The sequence below is a fragment of the Candoia aspera genome, chromosome 1 (assembly GCF_035149785.1).
Source record: "Candoia aspera isolate rCanAsp1 chromosome 1, rCanAsp1.hap2, whole genome shotgun sequence".
In the NCBI taxonomy this organism is placed as follows: Eukaryota; Metazoa; Chordata; class Lepidosauria; order Squamata; family Boidae; genus Candoia; species Candoia aspera.
In genome coordinates, this window is record NC_086153.1 from 199852764 (window position 1) to 199869981 (window position 17218).

Here is a 17218-nt window from a genome sequence, read left to right on the forward strand (position 1 = left end):
ATTTATTTGGCTTAATACTTATTACTGTCCTCTATATTTTGCATAACGTTGTTTATTCCACAAGGGAAAATAGTGTGATGGCTATGTATGTACATAGGCACTTGCATGGATTAATATTTCACCACAGGATTTTGAATGGGAAGTATAGTAAACACATTGCAATTGGTTAGATTGGAATACTTTATTAGCAGTTAACCACTAACACAGCATTATGCCTATCTGTTGGAAAATTTATGGTACTTTATTTACAGCCCATTTCAAAATCTTTCTTCCCCCATATGTTAAGCACTATTGGTTATAGTGGCAGTTTCTTCAGTTAAACAGAATAGGCATTCTAACTTTTCTTTTTCCATAGCAAATCTTAGTGGATGTTATCATGGCTCTGTTGATAATGCAAGTAGATGCATGTAGATTTCTTCTCCAACTATTAATTGTTGGGATACTGTATCTGTTACTTCTATCTTGAATACATATAGAATTACAGAGAATATATTCATCTTCTTTCTGTTGCTAAAGTACCCCAGTAAGTAACAATTAAGGTTTGCCAGCCTAATTTAATAATGTGATTTTGATTAACTGATTTTTTTCTTATTTATGAAGTCTAAGGCAATTTATTTGGTCATGTGCAGTAGCTTATTTATAAGAATGTAAAAGCAGCTTTCGAAGATCAGCTAAGTCTAGCCAACAGTTTGTTTCCACAGTGGGTAATCAGATACTTCGTAAACTGGGCATCTCCTGCTACTGTTCCCAATGAACTAATATTGAGAATATATATTGCCTGTATATATTCACCTTCCACCTATCTCTTTAAAGTTACTTTTTCAGAGCATAGCTGCTTAAGTACATTTCCTATTGTATTTGGTGAAATTTGTTATGTTTTTTGTGTTTCTGCAGGAACAATACAAACAAACATTCCCAGCACAATTCAAGAAACAGCACGAGTCATCCAAGAACCTGAAGAAGGTTATCACAGCGTTATCAAGTCCAAAGCCAACCAGTTCATCACCAGCTCATCAAAAACACACCTCTTTAGAAAACAACCATTCTAATCCTTTCTTGACCAATGCACTTTTAGGTAATCATCAACCTAATGGAGTAATTCAAACCGTCATTCAAGAGGCTCCTCTAGCACTTACCACCAAATCCAAATCTCAACCCAAGGTCAATGAAAACATATCTACTTCCAGCAATGTAACCTTTTCCTCACCAGTAAATTTAAGCACGTGTGGGAAAAAGACACCAAGCAACCGGACATCTGTTATGTCTTCTACCTCTCCTGTATTACCTGGCCAAGCAAAGGAAAAGGCAGTCAGCAATAATACAGTAACAGCAGTAAAAACACAACACAGTCATTCTTCTGCAAAATCATTAGTTGAACAATTCAGAGGAACAGATTCAGATGTTCTTAGCAGTAAAGATTCTGAAGATTCAAATGATGACGACGAGGATGACGAGGATGATGATGATGAAGAAGATGATGATGATGAAGATGAAGATTCTGATGACAGTCAATCAGGTTTATTTACTTTAAAGAACCTGTGTAAAATGAATGCCTGCATCTTTCTAAAACACCATTTTCTGTGCTGCAAGTGTCTTGAATTTATGCTGAGGCTTATGGTTCTATACTGGTTTCTGTATTTAATGCTGAGCTTTGAGATAAGAACTATAGAGATGAGCCAACCCTAATGCAGCATAATTCCTAATTTATTTGAACTAGTGGTGGTGGGGTTGCTGCTGCTGCTGTTACTACAATTGCTCTTAGATCACAACAGGCCAGCAACACTTCAGATGTTGTTGAACTATAGCTCCCAACATATCTCCCTGTTAGCTAAACTTCCTACTGATACTGGGAATTGTAGAATAACAACATCTGGAGTGTCACAGGTTATATATTCCTATGCTGGATCATTCTTTCAGGAAGAAGACAATAATTATGAGAGAAGTATTTGATTTGGTTGCACACTGATGAAGAAACGCTAGTGTAGGGAGATTTCTTTCTAGAGTAAAACTTTGTGAAGAGGGGGAGGCGAGTCAGGAGGGACTGACGGCCTAGTTTAAATATTTTAGGCTTCAATTCTCTACAAAGATACCTAGAAATAAGCCAGTTGGATTCAGAAGGAGATTAGTTTCTATATATACGTACAAACATATAGGTGCACAACAAAACCTGTGCTGTGCGTTTGCTGTGATAGCTGTAATTGGTGCATACCTAACTACCTCCTAGGTACATGCTTACCTAGGTAGGGTCTAACTCCTAGATAAGTATGTTTGTAGCTACTGGACAGTTCTTCATATGAAGGAAGCGTGTCAACATTCTATATAAATGTAGACTAGAAATCACTGAAAGTGATGAGAGCTATGACATTCTACTCAACTTCAGCTTCAGAATCAGTATCGGTGGCTAAAGAGGTTTGCATACTGTTAAAACTTAAACAGACCTGCAGCCCTTTTTTTTATGAATTACAAAGTGAAGAGTAGCCAACCAGCAATTCTAGTGGTCAAAAAAAGGCTCAAGGAGCATCTGCCTCATACAGCTTGCTTGGGAGTGTATTTGGTAGACGACAACATATAACCCATGGGCTGTATTTTTCTTGTAAGAGCACGAATGGCAGATGTGCAACATTAAATCAGAGCCTGATGGATATATGGTCAAGTTCCGAGTACAGAGGTGGTTTTTCTGTTACACCATGTAGTACTGCCAGTGGGTGGACTCTGCAATTGTTCTTTGCAGTACATACTTTGGATTTCTTGGATCCTGCTTGCTTATTTTTTCCCCAACATTCTAGTGAATGCTGGAATGAGGCTCCATTTGTTTTATGTAATTCATGGTTCTCTCTATTTTTTCAAAGAATCTGATAGTAATTCAGAAGGGTCTGATACTGAAGGGTCTGAAGATGATGAGGAAGAAGATGATAAAGATCCAGATGAGTCAGAGTCTGACACCGAGGGAGAAAAATCTACAATTAAGTTGAACAAAACCCCTTCTTCCTCTAAAAGCTCTTCTATCAGTCTTGCCACTTGTTCAACACCACTTAATCTCCAAGTAGCAAAGACACCAAGTTCTGCTCCAGCTGCATTATGCCCTGAGTCCCCCTCACCAGTATTTGTAGGAACACCATCATCTGGACTTACTTCAAGCACCCATTGTGGTATAGCGTTTATTTATTATTTTTAAAAGATTAGTGTATGATCTTTGATTGAAATTGAAAAGGTATGGTAACTGTTCAGTTTTCAAATCTGGCTTGTTATAGAATATTTTTTGACATTAAGATTTATCTGTGTCCCTGGGGACTGTGGGGTGGGGAACTGCTCTTCATGGGAAACTGGTAATTTTCTAGATATTGTTGGATTATAATTTTCAGCGTCCTGACTAATAGGGATGCCTGGAGCTTTAACATATGGAGGGCCTTAAATTCGCTGCTCTTAGATACATGAACAGCAAAGAGTGACTTGCACATTTTTACTTGAAAGCTAGCTGTCACAAATTGTGGCTTCCAAGGAAAAACATCAGAATTATCCCCTGGTATTATCCTTAACTTGGCCAGAAGGTGATGAAAAATGAGACAGTGAATATTCCATAATGTGACATTTATACATTAACTTGCACTTGCGCCAGACCACCCTGCCTCTATCGTAAAACTCAGTCAAGGAGACCCATCAACTGAAACTGACTAAGTTCTACTCATTAGTTGAGTATTATACTTGGACACCTTAGTATCTGGATCCCAATTTATTATCCCATTTTCATTTTGGGATTGGGATGCTGCCTACATGTCAATCTTTTAAACTGGGCAAGGAACATTCTACTGTTGTGATGGCACTGCTGTATCATTCCTAGAGCTTCTTCTTTTGGGTGGGGTGGGGCATTTTGGTTTTATTTCATTTTAAAGATTTTTAAAAGTGCAACCCTCCAAAAAAGAAAAGAGGAAAGAACAAAAAAGAAATAAGGAACAGATGTACAAGCTTTGTAAAACTGAACAAGAATTTTAAAGTAACATTAGACTAGTATTGCATATAGAGATAATCTTACATGAATTTTAGCTATTACTAAAAGTTGTTGAATGTCTATTCCCTTATAATGGTCACTCTAGAAGAGTTTATGCAGAATCTCATCTTCTTCAAAATTTATAAGTGATCTCATGAATTGCATTGATACACTTTTTTTTCAAAAGTATATAAAGTTCTACTAGCTTTATAAAATACTGGCAGTATAAAGTAAGTGCATGTTAGGTTAAAAATACCACATCTTTGTGTCTGTATATATGTTACTGGTTTCAGTAAGTCCTGGAGACATGTAATGTGTATCTGGTTTGATAACTTTGATATTTTAATTCAGACTAATCATACTATCAAAAAACCTTGCTCCTATCCTGACTGAAATACAAGTCCACTGTTTCCCAGTAGGAGATTTATAGGCATTAAAAGTTATAGCTTTCATTTTTAATAAGATTTAAAGACTTAATTGAAATTTTATCCTGCCTTCCACCTAGCTAAATGGCCAGATGTTTGTCTGACATCCAGGTTTTAACTATATATATAATCCCATTCTTTAACACTTTGGCAGCAAGTAGCTCTTTTAGTTTAGAATGATATTTCTGTGTGCCGTAAAAAGCTTTCATCAGTAGTGCTACTCCTACAACACTGCAAAGGAGAGGATTTTTTTAAAGGTGGGTATAATTGTTGGTCTATTTTAAGGGGAAAAACTAAAATGGAGATCCTGCTGGGCTCAACATGAACTGCATGAATTGTTGTATGTAAGAAGATTAGACAAAATGTGTATTTAATTTAGTATTCTGTGTTTGATTAGATGATTTTGGGAAGTCCACAAGCAGAATGTGTATAATACCCATCTACTCATGTTCCTCCAGCCACTTATAGTTAACAAGCTTAAAGTTTTTATTAATGGGGATAATCTATTACTGGTATTCATTTATAGCCATATTCTCCATGAATTGTCTAATTCTCTTTTAAAGCCATCTAAGTTGGTGGACCTCACAAAGGAATCTGTTGTACCAAGTTAGATTACCAATCATTTTGGCTAAAATTTATGTACAGCTTTCCATGGTTTCAGAAATTATTTTCTCCTAGCCATACTTAGAGATGCAAGGAATTGAGCCAGGGACCTTCAGCATGCAAAGCTGCATTGTACCACTAAACTGAGGACTTAGGCCAATCTGTGTGCAAAAACATATTCAAGTAATGTTGTGTTTGTGCCATATTTTTGTTCTAGTGAATATCCAATTTAGCAACTAATTGTCAATGCCTTTCCTAGGAGTGAAAAAATGGCTTGGAGATCTATCAAAAGGAAAAATTTTATTAAAAGCCTGAGCTGTAGACCTCTGAAATATGCATTTTCTCTGAAAATAAGTTGAATAAGTTACTTCATGATACATCAGCAGCCGATATTTGAGTTGGTTCTGGAGTTCCCATAGATTGGCACGTTATTGGGAGATATATGTCCATGACTTCAATTCAGCTTAATTATATGGTTTAATATTGTATGATCTACTAATCAGCAGAGTTGTGCTCCTTTTGTTTTTTAGTAGGATGTGAGAAATATTAGCAAATTAAAATGATCAACTTTTATTTCTGTTTGTCAACTAGTTTTAATTTCTGTTTGTTTCATAAATTGACCCTTTGAATTCTATTTAAGGTGCTTCAAAAAGGCGACGAGTGACAGATGAACGAGAATTGCGCATTCCTCTGGAGTATGGGTACGTACAGTAAATTTGAAATTAAATTTTAGCAGCCTTTATTTGCTGTGTGCTTTTACCATTCTGAAAGGAAATGATTTTAAGATGTTGGCGACCGAAAGCTCTGGTGTGGGCTGGTCCATGAAGTCACGAAGAGTCAGAAGCGACTGAACGAATAAACAATGAACAAAATGAGTTTAGGCTTGATGGAAGTGGAATAAAATATTTATTTGTACTATATCTTGTTACATTTTTTTTTCTTGAAAATTTAGTGTTATGATTGTCAATTCTGAAGACCAAATTATAAGTTGCTCTGACTAAAGGGCCATATTTGCAATCTGACATTAAATAGGAAGCACTTGTGGAAGAGAATTTCTGGGTGGGAGCACTGTGTAGCTTCATTTGAACCTACCAATTCTGAGAATCTCTCTCTTTGGAGTGTTAATTTATTACTCAACCAAGGCTACATTCATTTTGGGAATCTGAATGGAAGGAATGATTTAAAACTGCTTAGGGGTCCAGTTGAAAGGAGATGGAGGCTTGGAAAGCTACCTCCCCCATTCATCTTCTCCTTTACTCTGCCTTGTAGGGAGGACACAGAGTTTTAATAGGTAATAAACTCTTAGAGTTTCATTACTAAACAAAATCCAGTTCCTCCAGAACATAGAATAATGTTTTGGATTTGTTGTGGGGAAATAGGTAACGGGAGGACAATGTATTTCATAGGAAACCCTAAAGTTTTTTCTATTGTGCTAGGCAAATTTATACACTGAACTCTTTCCCTATATTTTTCTGAATAGATATACCATGTTTGAAATGTGTCCAGGCAATTAGATTGACAAAATATGTTAATCCTGCTGGATCATCCACAATTTTTCAAGCTTCCATTTTTCACACACCCTAGACTAGTTTGCATTACTAGTGTCTTTGCTTCTTACTTCTTCTTGCAATGTACTGCATACTGTATTTTCTTTTTGCTTTGTACAGGGAATTCCCACACTAGATCTATCAGTTTCTGATAACCCAGCTTTCTTTATAGATTCCAACTACAATCTGAATCATCAGCTCAGTCCCCTGTCCTTCCTTACCTTGAAAGCTAGTTTTACCCTACTGCTAAGATTTCTGATATACTTCTTTTGGTGTAGGTTTAATTTTTTGTGTATGACATTTCATCAGAATGTTACTGAATCACAAACAGGACTTGGGAAATTTCAAAGGACCTTCATGATCTCATATCAAAGTTGTATTTGCTTTGTTTATGTATTTATACTGTCAGATTTATTTACTATTAGATTTAAGACATATAATATATATTAAGACATATCTTAAAGTTGCTAAAGTTGAGAAACACTGCTCTAGAAATTCAAGGCACTATACATAGCACCCCTTCCCCCCATTTTGCCCCATAATAATCCTGTGGCCCAAAGTAATCCATTGAGTGCCCATGAGTGAGGGTGGACTTGAACTTGAGTCTCCACAGTCCTAGTCCAACACCTTCATGCCCTTCCGTATATCTAGCCCAGTACCAGTTACTCTTGACTAGGAAGAGCTGTTCTATGTCTTCTCAACCACATGTATATTTGTTAAGAAGTAAATCTACTAACTTCTAAAAAACGTATTTCCAAATAAGTACATAGATAATTCCTTTCCTTGTTTGTCTCTTAACACAGAACTGCATTTATTTACAGGTGGCAAAGGGAAACAAGAATAAGGAACTTTGGTGGCCGCCTTCAAGGAGAAGTAGCATATTATGCACCATGTGGAAAGAAGTTAAGGCAGTACCCAGAAGTTGTAAAGGTATATTTTAAACATTATGCTTTTGGGTATTCATTTAGCATGCACATTTTTGTTTAAATGAACTTTTTCCTCCTGTAAAGTTCTTTGATACAAAATGGCCTGCAATGTGGAGGCTAATGGTCCTTAACCTGCCTCTGAATTCACCTACTGTAAAGTCATAGTCTCCTGCTAGAATATGCAAAGTATTTGACTTCTCTAATAGTAGCTGTACATCAAAGCTGGGTTGTAATGACTTAAAACCTGAAGTGGAAAAATATGTGATTTTTTCAGTATCTCAGCAGAAATGGAATAATGGATATCTCAAGGGACAATTTCAGCTTCAGTGCAAAAATAGGAGTGGGTGACTTCTATGAAGCCAGAGATGGACCGCAGGTATCCGCTTTTTAAAAAAGTAAAGTCTTTGATCCGAGGAGTAGTATCATAAATCTAAGTGAAATATATATACCTATATATATTTTTACTACACTCTGGAGCATTGCTATTGTTAGCTGGTTCATTCTTACAGCAGTACTTGTGATTTTATTGGAGAGATTGAGTGGACTGAGCACATGACCACGGAAAGTGCTGAAAAACCTTCACAATTCAGTGTTTTCACTTTGTTCAGCTGTTTAGTATCCAGTTGAACCCAAATTGGTATTGTTCAAATTGCAGTCAATGCCATTATCTAATATTACTGGTCTGAGATGCTCAGTATATTCCACTGCCCTAATTATGGGTGGGTGGGTGGGTGGGTGAGCGGGTGAGCGGGTTAGGAAACCCTCCCGTGGTTAAATTGTGTATGTAGGGTACCTGTAGACTTAGACTATTGGATTTCATCAATGGACACCCCTCTTCCATCCATTATAATACCAGTATTGGCATATTCCTTTCAACATTTGTGAAAGCTTTGTTTCTGATATAGACAAGTGGCAGTTATACTGTATATAGTTACATTTATGTCTCCAACATTTTTTTCTTAATTATTTAGTTCCCTGTGTAGCATTAATTCAAATAAGAAAGACAGAGGTATTTGTTGCATGCATGAGGAACTGTGCCAAGTATAGACAAGTAAGTTGAAAAGGCAGTCAGGGACACTATGGTGAAGATTATTTTCTAAAGTCATTTTACCAGTGAGACACCATGCTCCATTGTAGACTAAATGCAGTCTAATCCTGTGCAGGCTTACATGGAAGCAACTCCTAATGAAGTCAGTGAGACTTATTTTCAAATACATGTGCATAGGGATGTACATAGTTGTAAGAATTTGCATAGTGAGTTTTTGGTTTACTCTATGTCTGATTTCTTTGGATTTTTAAACAGAAAACTTTGCTTATTCTAAATACTCCTTTACAGTATATTCCCTACCTCAGTATCCTCCTTCATATTGTATCACATGCTTTATCTGATATATTCCTATGTAATAAGTAGCATTCCTTCTCTGTGATTTTAAAGTACAATCTTTTCTTCCCCCGTATGTTCAATAGCTACAAATCAGATATGTGCAGATATTTGCCGTGTACTCCAAAAACTCTTTCCTAAACATTTGGAGTAATTCCACATGGTTGTTACACTATGTTCCTACAAGCCTTTCTACAAAAAGATGGTATTTACCAGAAAAGCATAACACTGTAGAACCACATACTTGGGGAAATGGCTCTGCTTGGATTTTTTATCCAGTAGGTGAAGAAAATGGAGGCTTATGGTTGGTCCTATGAAAGTTTATTCATGTAAAAAGATGTCAATAATGCGGGTCATTGTGGACTCTCATAGATAATGGATAGGAATATAAAACAGACTCATGCAATATTTATTCATGCAGAAAGTTCTATGTAGTTTCAAAACTAGCATATCAAGGAAAAGGACAAGTTAAAATTCTTCTCCCTAACATTTAATTTTCTTCTTTGAACAGACCACCTTTATTTTTTTACTTTTTTGAAATGAGGTGCATGCTTGCATGTAAGCACTTTCCTATGTCCAAGAAATAAATGTATAATTACTTCCTCTGCTTCTTAAAGGACTAGAGTGGATTATTTTGATCTTGGATTATTTTTAATGATAATGGTTTTAGATTATTTTTATTGAAATAAAATAAATCTTGGGTATATCTGCAATACAGATTAAAACTGTAATGGCCATTCCCTCCCATCAGCAAATCCTGTGAGTAGAGTTATAGATTTTTGATGGAGTATTTTCAGAGTCTTTATCAAGCTGTAGTAATTCCCAGGATTATTGGAGAAAGCTATTACATTAATATGATCAGGTTTTTATTGTAATGGATTCCTCTGAGGGATTGAGTAGATTATGGTATAGTGAGCAGTTAACAGAATCTTTGGTGAAATCATAGACTCTGTCTCAGAACTACAGTTCCTGATGTACCTTCGCAAAATCCACAACAAATGAAAATGGTAGATAACAGGTGACAGTTAAGACAGTTTGACATATACAATGCATTCAGAACTCTGATCTGGATATGTCAGCATACGATTTCGACCATAGGACAGTTTCCCTCTAATTTCATAATTGCATATTATGTTGCACAGATGGTACCACTTTAATTCTTTCCTTTCATATTTCTTACATAACTCAGACTTAGACAGTGTGCTGTACTGGGTTGTTCTCAAACTGCTAGGATATCTCAGTAACTTTATTAAACCTAGATCACAACTTCTAATTGTTTTTCTGATTTTTCTGAAATTTAAACTGTTTTTCCCCTGTCCTTGCTGATTAATTTTGTCTCTTTATGTAATTGAATTGATTTTGAGAAAAATGCTTTTTTGATCGTAAACATTGGGCCCTCCACCTCAGATTTTTGCCACAGTTTTTATTAGTAGCCATGATTGTATGTTGGAAAAAAGCCGTATAACTCCATTGAAATGCCATTATTTTGATGGTACTAAACACTGGAATAATTGTAGAGGATCAATTTAGATTTCTTACCAGGCTTAACTGTCAGTTATAGACCTTTTGACTGTCGTATTCATTGTCAATTTCTTGGTACATCTTTGGTTTGATGTAGTCAATTTGAGACAATTTCTAGCTGGGCAAACCAAATAAACCATTTGATTGTGCTGAGTGTTAGTTTTGAATTCACCTTTGTCTTCATTTTGGGTGTTAGCAAAACATATTTAAGAAATTTGGAGAGCAGAAGCACTTTTAGTGTGTGAGCTTATGTAAAGAGTTAGTGTGGACCTTACGTAAACTACAGAGAAAATAAGGTAAGTAACTCTTCACTGTTAGGAGGTTTTTTTATTGCAGTATGTATGCTTGAGACAAATACAAGTTAGGACGAGTATGAATTCAGAATAAAAAATTCAGAATAGCAGCTTTTGCTTTATGTTTGCTGGTATAAATAATGCTTTTTATATGCGTTTTTGTATATGTCTATAACAGTCTTACTTCTGTAAGCCCTAAATTCATTGTAATTTTAGGCCAGTCTTCTCTAATCTGGTTCTCTTCCTGATATATTCAATTGTTGTAATCATCATCCCTATTCAGCATGCCACTGATCATCTGGCTGAGTGTAGTGGGAGTTGTAGCTCAAAGCATTAGAGGACAATGGATTGGGGAAGGCAGTTTTGTTTATACCAACTAAACCAAGCCAACTTATTCTTTAAATACTAATGTGATGGGAGTTCTGCATCTGTTACACTGTCATCTGTAAGCACTTGATCATTTGCTTCTAGATTTATGCAAGTCACTGGACTTATTTTTAAGTTTCATTAAATAATGACTTCCTTAATTTCACTGGTGGGGACGCGGTGGCGCTGCGGGTTAAACCGCTGAGCTGCCGATCGGAAGGTCGGCGGTTCGAAACCGCGCGGCGGGGTGAGCTCCCGTTGCTCGTCCCAGCTCCTGCACACCAAGCAGTTCGAAAACATGCAAATGTGAGTAGATCAATAGGTACCGCTTCGGCGGGAAGGTAACGGCGTTCCGAGTCGTCATGCTGGCCACATGACCCGGAAGTGTCTATGACAACGCCGGCTCCAAGGCTTTGAAACGGAGATGAGCACCGCCCCCTAGAGTCGGACACGACTGGACTTTACGTCAAGGGAAACCTTTACCTTTACCTTTACCTTAATTTCACTAATCTTAGGCCACCATAACATATGTAATAGTACATGGAACAAAGTTTTGTTGGATCACTGGTCTATCTAGGCCATGATTTCTAAGGCATGGGTGTGCCAGGGTTTCAGGCAGGTGTCTTTTCAGCCCTATCTATTGAATCCAGGGATTCCATGTTTTGTATGTAGAGCTTGTGCTCTGACACTGAGCTATCATGACTTGTTGATAAACTTGTATGCTTTAATCGAAATGTTTGGGTGTTATTTTATGAGTAAGTCCACATTCATCAATCCAGTAAAAGGTTCCTTGTGGAAACAGAATCTCCCCTTTGTAGAACATATAGGTGTATGCATCATTATGCACATTGTTATACCAATACAAATCTTGGTGAATTAGTTGTGTGTCTTTGATGCAGATGGGGTTAGAATTCAACTCTAATATAGTTGTGTTTTTATGGTTGACTTTCTAATGAAGCAATTTGAAATATAAATAAATAATTCATATAGCAAGTTCATCTAAATTCTTGTTAGGCTTCCATGAGAAAACATATTGTGCTCATAGTCCCTCAAGTCAACAGTCCATTTAAAAGAAAAAAAAGCGGAAGCCAGGAATTTAGAGTTACCTTTCTATTCATGTAAAGAACTGATCCAAAGGAGGCTCCTCTGCACCATTGCCTCCCAGCTCTCTGGAGCAGCTTTTCAGAGTGTCTGGGGAGATGATCTGCAAAAATCTTCTCACCACTACCCTGCAGAGGAACATTTCATGACCAGAGTTCTATTCACACAAATACTGAATTGAGCAATACCTATATAGCAGGATGCTACATTTCCATGTGTAGAGATAATTTGAGGAGCATTTATTATGTGAATCTTGACGTGTAGTCTGAAGTGTTGGAGATCAGACACATATTGACCATCTCACTGACAACTAGGCATGAAGAAACAATGAGATATACAGTTCAGAAGATACTAGTTTACTATGCCTGATTAGGTAAACACAGTACAAGATTCCCTTTGGAAAAATTAAGTGGAAGATGCTCCTAAAATTGAAATGAATGGTATCAAGCCAACATTTCTGCAAATCAAAAACTGTTTTAAAACTATAGAGGATTACAAAATAGTTACAGTGGATAACAGAGTAAATATTCTAATCACTAACAGCTTTCAGAAAAAACAGATACATAAGTAGATATATTAGGATCATTTATTTACAAATTTATTTGATTCCTTCCTCATCTTTCTCCTCTGGCAAGTACTCAAGTCTCAAATATATTTACAGTCATTTAGAAGTAATCCCATCAAGTTTAGAGAACTGAGCTCTAAGGCTGCAATCCTAAGCAATCTTACCACTGGGACTTACTTGCAACAGTCAGAGTAATACAGATTTGCACTAACATGCTTTTTTTAGTATGTTTTCTCTTAGACAACTTGCAGTTTTCATAATGATGTCACCACTTTTTCAAGAAAAAGGTCATTCTTCATATTTTCCTTTTCATCAAGTTCAACCAGCATATTGGCTATTCCGTCTTGCTGGCGATATACCAGAACCCAAATGGCTGTCAAATAGAACTATCAGGATTTTGGAAGATCCAGATGTTTAAGAAATTCCTGATTCTGTATTCACTGGAGTTCCATCAGTTAATGGGTTTTGTTTGTTTGTTTGTTTGTTTGTTTCTTTCTATTCATTCAATTTAATTTATATTAAATTGAATAAATAAATTCTTGTTAGGCTGCCATGATAAAACAGATTGTGCTCATAGTCCCTCAAGTCAACAGTCCATTTTTTTAAAAAAGAGAGCGGAAGCCAGGAATTTAGAGTTACCTTTCTATTCATGTAAAGAACTGTGATCCAAAGGAGGCTCCTCTGCACCATTGCCTCCCAGCTCTCTGGAGTAGCTTTTCAGAGTGTCTGGGGAGATGATCTGCAAAAATCTTCTCACCACTACCCTGCAGAGGAACATTTCATGACCAGAGCTCTATTCACACAAATACTGAATTGAGCGATACTTATATAGCATTTTATTTTTTTATATACTTACATAGCATTTATTTTTATTTCTAAAAGGAAATCAAAAGTGTTATCGCCATCAGTACAGGTACATGTTGTCTTTGGGTATACATGGAAAGGCAATCATGTTTAAGGTCTTTATTGTGAAATAAATAGAAACAAAGACAGCTGTGGGCCCCTGTGCAGTTTGTTACTCTTCAATCTTCTCTGTGCTAATAGGACAAATTCTAGTCCATTTAACATTACTTCGTTAATTTGCTAATTGAATCAATCCAAGCTTACAGTTCTAATACTTACAGATATAGACATATGCTTCAATGTACATATGTATGGATATTGAATTTTAATTTTTGTTCCCCATTTTGCATTTATAATTACTTTCTGTGAAATATATTAATTACAAGGGGATGCAGTGGTGTCTGCTGAAAGGAGAGGAAATCCTTCCCCGCATCAGAGCAATGGAAGGTCGTAGAGGCCGGCCACCAAATCCTGACAGACAACGTACTAAGGAGGAGTCAAAAATGAGACGTCGCAAAGGTCGGCCGCCAAATGTTGGTAGCACTGAATTCCTTGACAACACTGATGCTAAACTCTTAAGAAAGTTACAAGCCCAAGGTAAGGGTTTTATTATTGATTTCTTTCCAATTGAATGACAAAAGTATTGATGGAAAATTAATATTTTAATTTTTAGAGGAAGCACTTGGCGTATACATCTATTAATATGCATTGCATCATTATATCAATACATTACATTTCTCTATCACTCAAATGTTCTGTAACAACAATTTTATGGTGTTTTTTTAAGTTTGTAATCAGAAGAATTTGGTGTAACCTTCCACCTTATTCTGATGTTCAAGGTGCTGAACACTAATGTCAGAATACTGTACTTCAGCGTCAGCATCATTCATTCAGTACCTACAAATTAAGATATGCAGAAACATTTTTGCAAATAGAGCAGGTATTAAAAGTAAAATAACACAACCCGGTTAAACAACTGTGAACATTTGCTTAATTTTCTTAAGTTGTAAGCATCAATTTTAAATTAATCTCATTATATCGTTTGAAGAGTCTTTTTTTAAAGGTTGAGATAGTGTTGATTGTGGTGAGAACTCTCAGACAATTACAATATTTTTCTGGATGCTGGCAGTGGGATCATTCTAGTTTTCCACTTCTCATAGAGGGATTATAGAAAAATCTGAAGGAATTTTGCAAGAAACTACTGCATCATTTTTAAAAACTTTGATCCTCCATTAAATAATTACAGAGGCTGGGAGTTGCTAATATAAACGTATCCATTTATCTGATTAATTAATGGATAAAGTTTCTACCTGTGTAACAGTAGTTCTGCATAAAAAAAATGAGGCTATGGGGCCTTCCTTGAAATCTCAGCGGAGGCAGCATCTGGCTGCTACTGTGTGAACTTGGAAACTGAGCACAGCCAAGCTTGGTTAATGCTTGTATGAGAGATTATTCAGGAAATCAGGACTGTAGGCTAGCCTGGGAAGTTGAGAAACATGTCAGAAGGAGGCAGTGCAAAGACTTATATCCTGTTGTCAAGGGGAAAAAAAAACTGCCTGGACATGTCTAAGAAGTCATCAGCAGTTGAGCTTGACTCAAAGAAGACTTTACTTACTCCCTCTGGAATAGAGCTAAAGAAGATGGAGCCACTTACTTGCATTGGCAAGTGGGAGTAGACAGTTCAGTTTGCTTCAGTAGATACACCTTAACTTAATGTAAGATATTAATGTAACTTGATATTTCACAAGAACGCTTCCCACAAACAGCACTTTGGATTTGAAAGAGAAAAAGTCTTTTTGGTGCCTGGGAGTGCTTACATAGCATCTGTCAGCAACTCCTTAAAGCAACTGTGGCTACCTCAGGACTATACAGCTGTCCTCTGCAGCTCCCATGCAATCCCAGGGAAGCTGTGTTTGGTTTAAGGAGTTGCAACAGGCACTGCACAGCCCTAATATTTGCTTCTGTGTTGGTAGCTTGCTTGATAAAAGTTCTGTTTTTGCCTTTTACCCAATATGTTTGGCAGTGTTAATGCCTTTTATGCAATTGTCTTCTTTCTCCTGTCACTAATTTCATAAGAACACATTTGCTCTGTTCCTAATTAAATCTCCTTTGCTGCTTTTTACACGGTGAAGAGATTATTGCAGTATATAACAAATAAGTATCTATACTTATAAGTATCTCTTAGCCTATGGTTACGCTTCTATATTTTTAACATACTGTATCAGCTATAGAGGATCTTTTATTGCGATCATATTCTACTGCAGGCTCGCACAACTCATCGAGTGGAAAGGGCCAGATTAATTGAATTGAAATCACGGGCTGCAAAGGAATAGCTAGCACGATGATCAGCTGTTTGGTGGCTAGCGGCACAGTTGCAGTGCTGGAGCCAGCAATGTCAGTGAGGCCTGGAGGCACTCAGCAGCTTGCCTTTTGGGGTGGAGGCAGCTGTGAAAAACTGCAGTAGGTGGTGGTGGCAGATCCTTCCTGGCAGCAGCGATATTTGGTGGTGGTGGATTTGTTAAGTTTTTGAAAAATGCCAGCAGGCCACACAAGGCTCCTTGGCAGGCCACATGTGGCCCATGGGCCTTACGTTGTGCAGGCCTGTTCAAATAGTTGCTGTGGCAGATTTGACTTGCAGACCTATGCATAAGCACATGCAGAGAGACATACACCAGTTTGGATAGATAAAGGATTTCTACAGTCTGTTAAAGATTTACAGCACATGACCTAACTACTTCTGTTTGGGTTTGTAAAATGTGCAAAGTCTTATGAAAACTTGCTTTCCTTGGCAGAAAACCTCACTTAGACAATTTTAATGAAAAAATTTAGTATTACACTGAACCATTAAAAATAATTGCCTCCTTAAGGATGAGAAGCCTTAAGCAGAATTTTGGCAGCCTGAAAAACCCCACAAGGCCTTCCCAAGGCTGCACTTGCATTTGTTTTTTCCCCTGGCTTTTTACCCCAAGGGACATTTGGTCTGTAGGTGTGCTGCAAAGGAATGGAAGGAGGTTTTACCTTCTAATCTTCGGTCTTGAGCTCTTGGCTTGTGATCTTTTTTCAAGGGGAAAGAATGATTCTCATCCATATTTTTGCTGCTTGTGTGTTTGTAGATATACCTCACAGTGTAATCAACACTGCAGAGCTTGGCTAAACCTTCTAACACTTAGGGGAGAGGAATAATTATCCAGCCTTTGGCACATTTTTTAGAGCACATGCCAACGGTCTGGTTGTTCTCACTTCAGTAGCCTCTGATTCCATAAATTGGCACATATGTTAGAGTTTCAGAGGATATATCTGTGGGTAAAAATCCTCTGCCATTAATTCTGGACTTGCAGTTTATTTTGTTTTTGAAAGGTGACTTGTCTTGACTACTAAATTTTGCTGGTTTCCTTATAAATATTGTATTAAATACTTGTGATAAAGATAGATATTTAACGTAACCATTTCACAACTGTTCCATGGTTGATTTTTCACACGGCTAAGCTTTTCTAATACGAATAACTGCAGGAAAGAAGATTCACCAATAGAAACCTCCACTGTACATGTCTGTGTGTGAGTTTGGCCATAGGGACTGAGATAATTCCCTCCATTGACAGATCATCCATGAGTGTGAAAAGGAGCTTGTTGCATAGCAGAATGGAAACATATGATTGTCTGCT

At 36.9% G+C, this 17218-nt stretch overlaps 1 protein-coding gene across 11 annotated transcripts in view; it reads left to right on the forward strand.

Annotated features, from left to right (window-relative positions):
* The window catches only part of BAZ2B (bromodomain adjacent to zinc finger domain 2B), a 229667-nt gene that overhangs the window by 165614 nt on the left and 46835 nt on the right, over positions 1-17218 (forward strand). For 6 of the 11 annotated variants that reach the window (XM_063318319.1, XM_063318320.1, XM_063318321.1 and 3 more), the window contains exons 9-14: positions 895-1516; positions 2850-3149; positions 5654-5714; positions 7382-7490; positions 7761-7862; positions 13943-14153. In XM_063318319.1, the coding sequence (XP_063174389.1) occupies positions 895-1516; positions 2850-3149; positions 5654-5714; positions 7382-7490; positions 7761-7862; positions 13943-14153 (1405 nt within the window). The remainder of the gene's footprint in view (positions 1-894; positions 1517-2849; positions 3150-5653; positions 5715-7381; positions 7491-7760; positions 7863-13942; positions 14154-17218) is intronic. The other 5 variants (XM_063318323.1, XM_063318322.1, XM_063318328.1 and 2 more) reach the window with 1 other exon arrangement.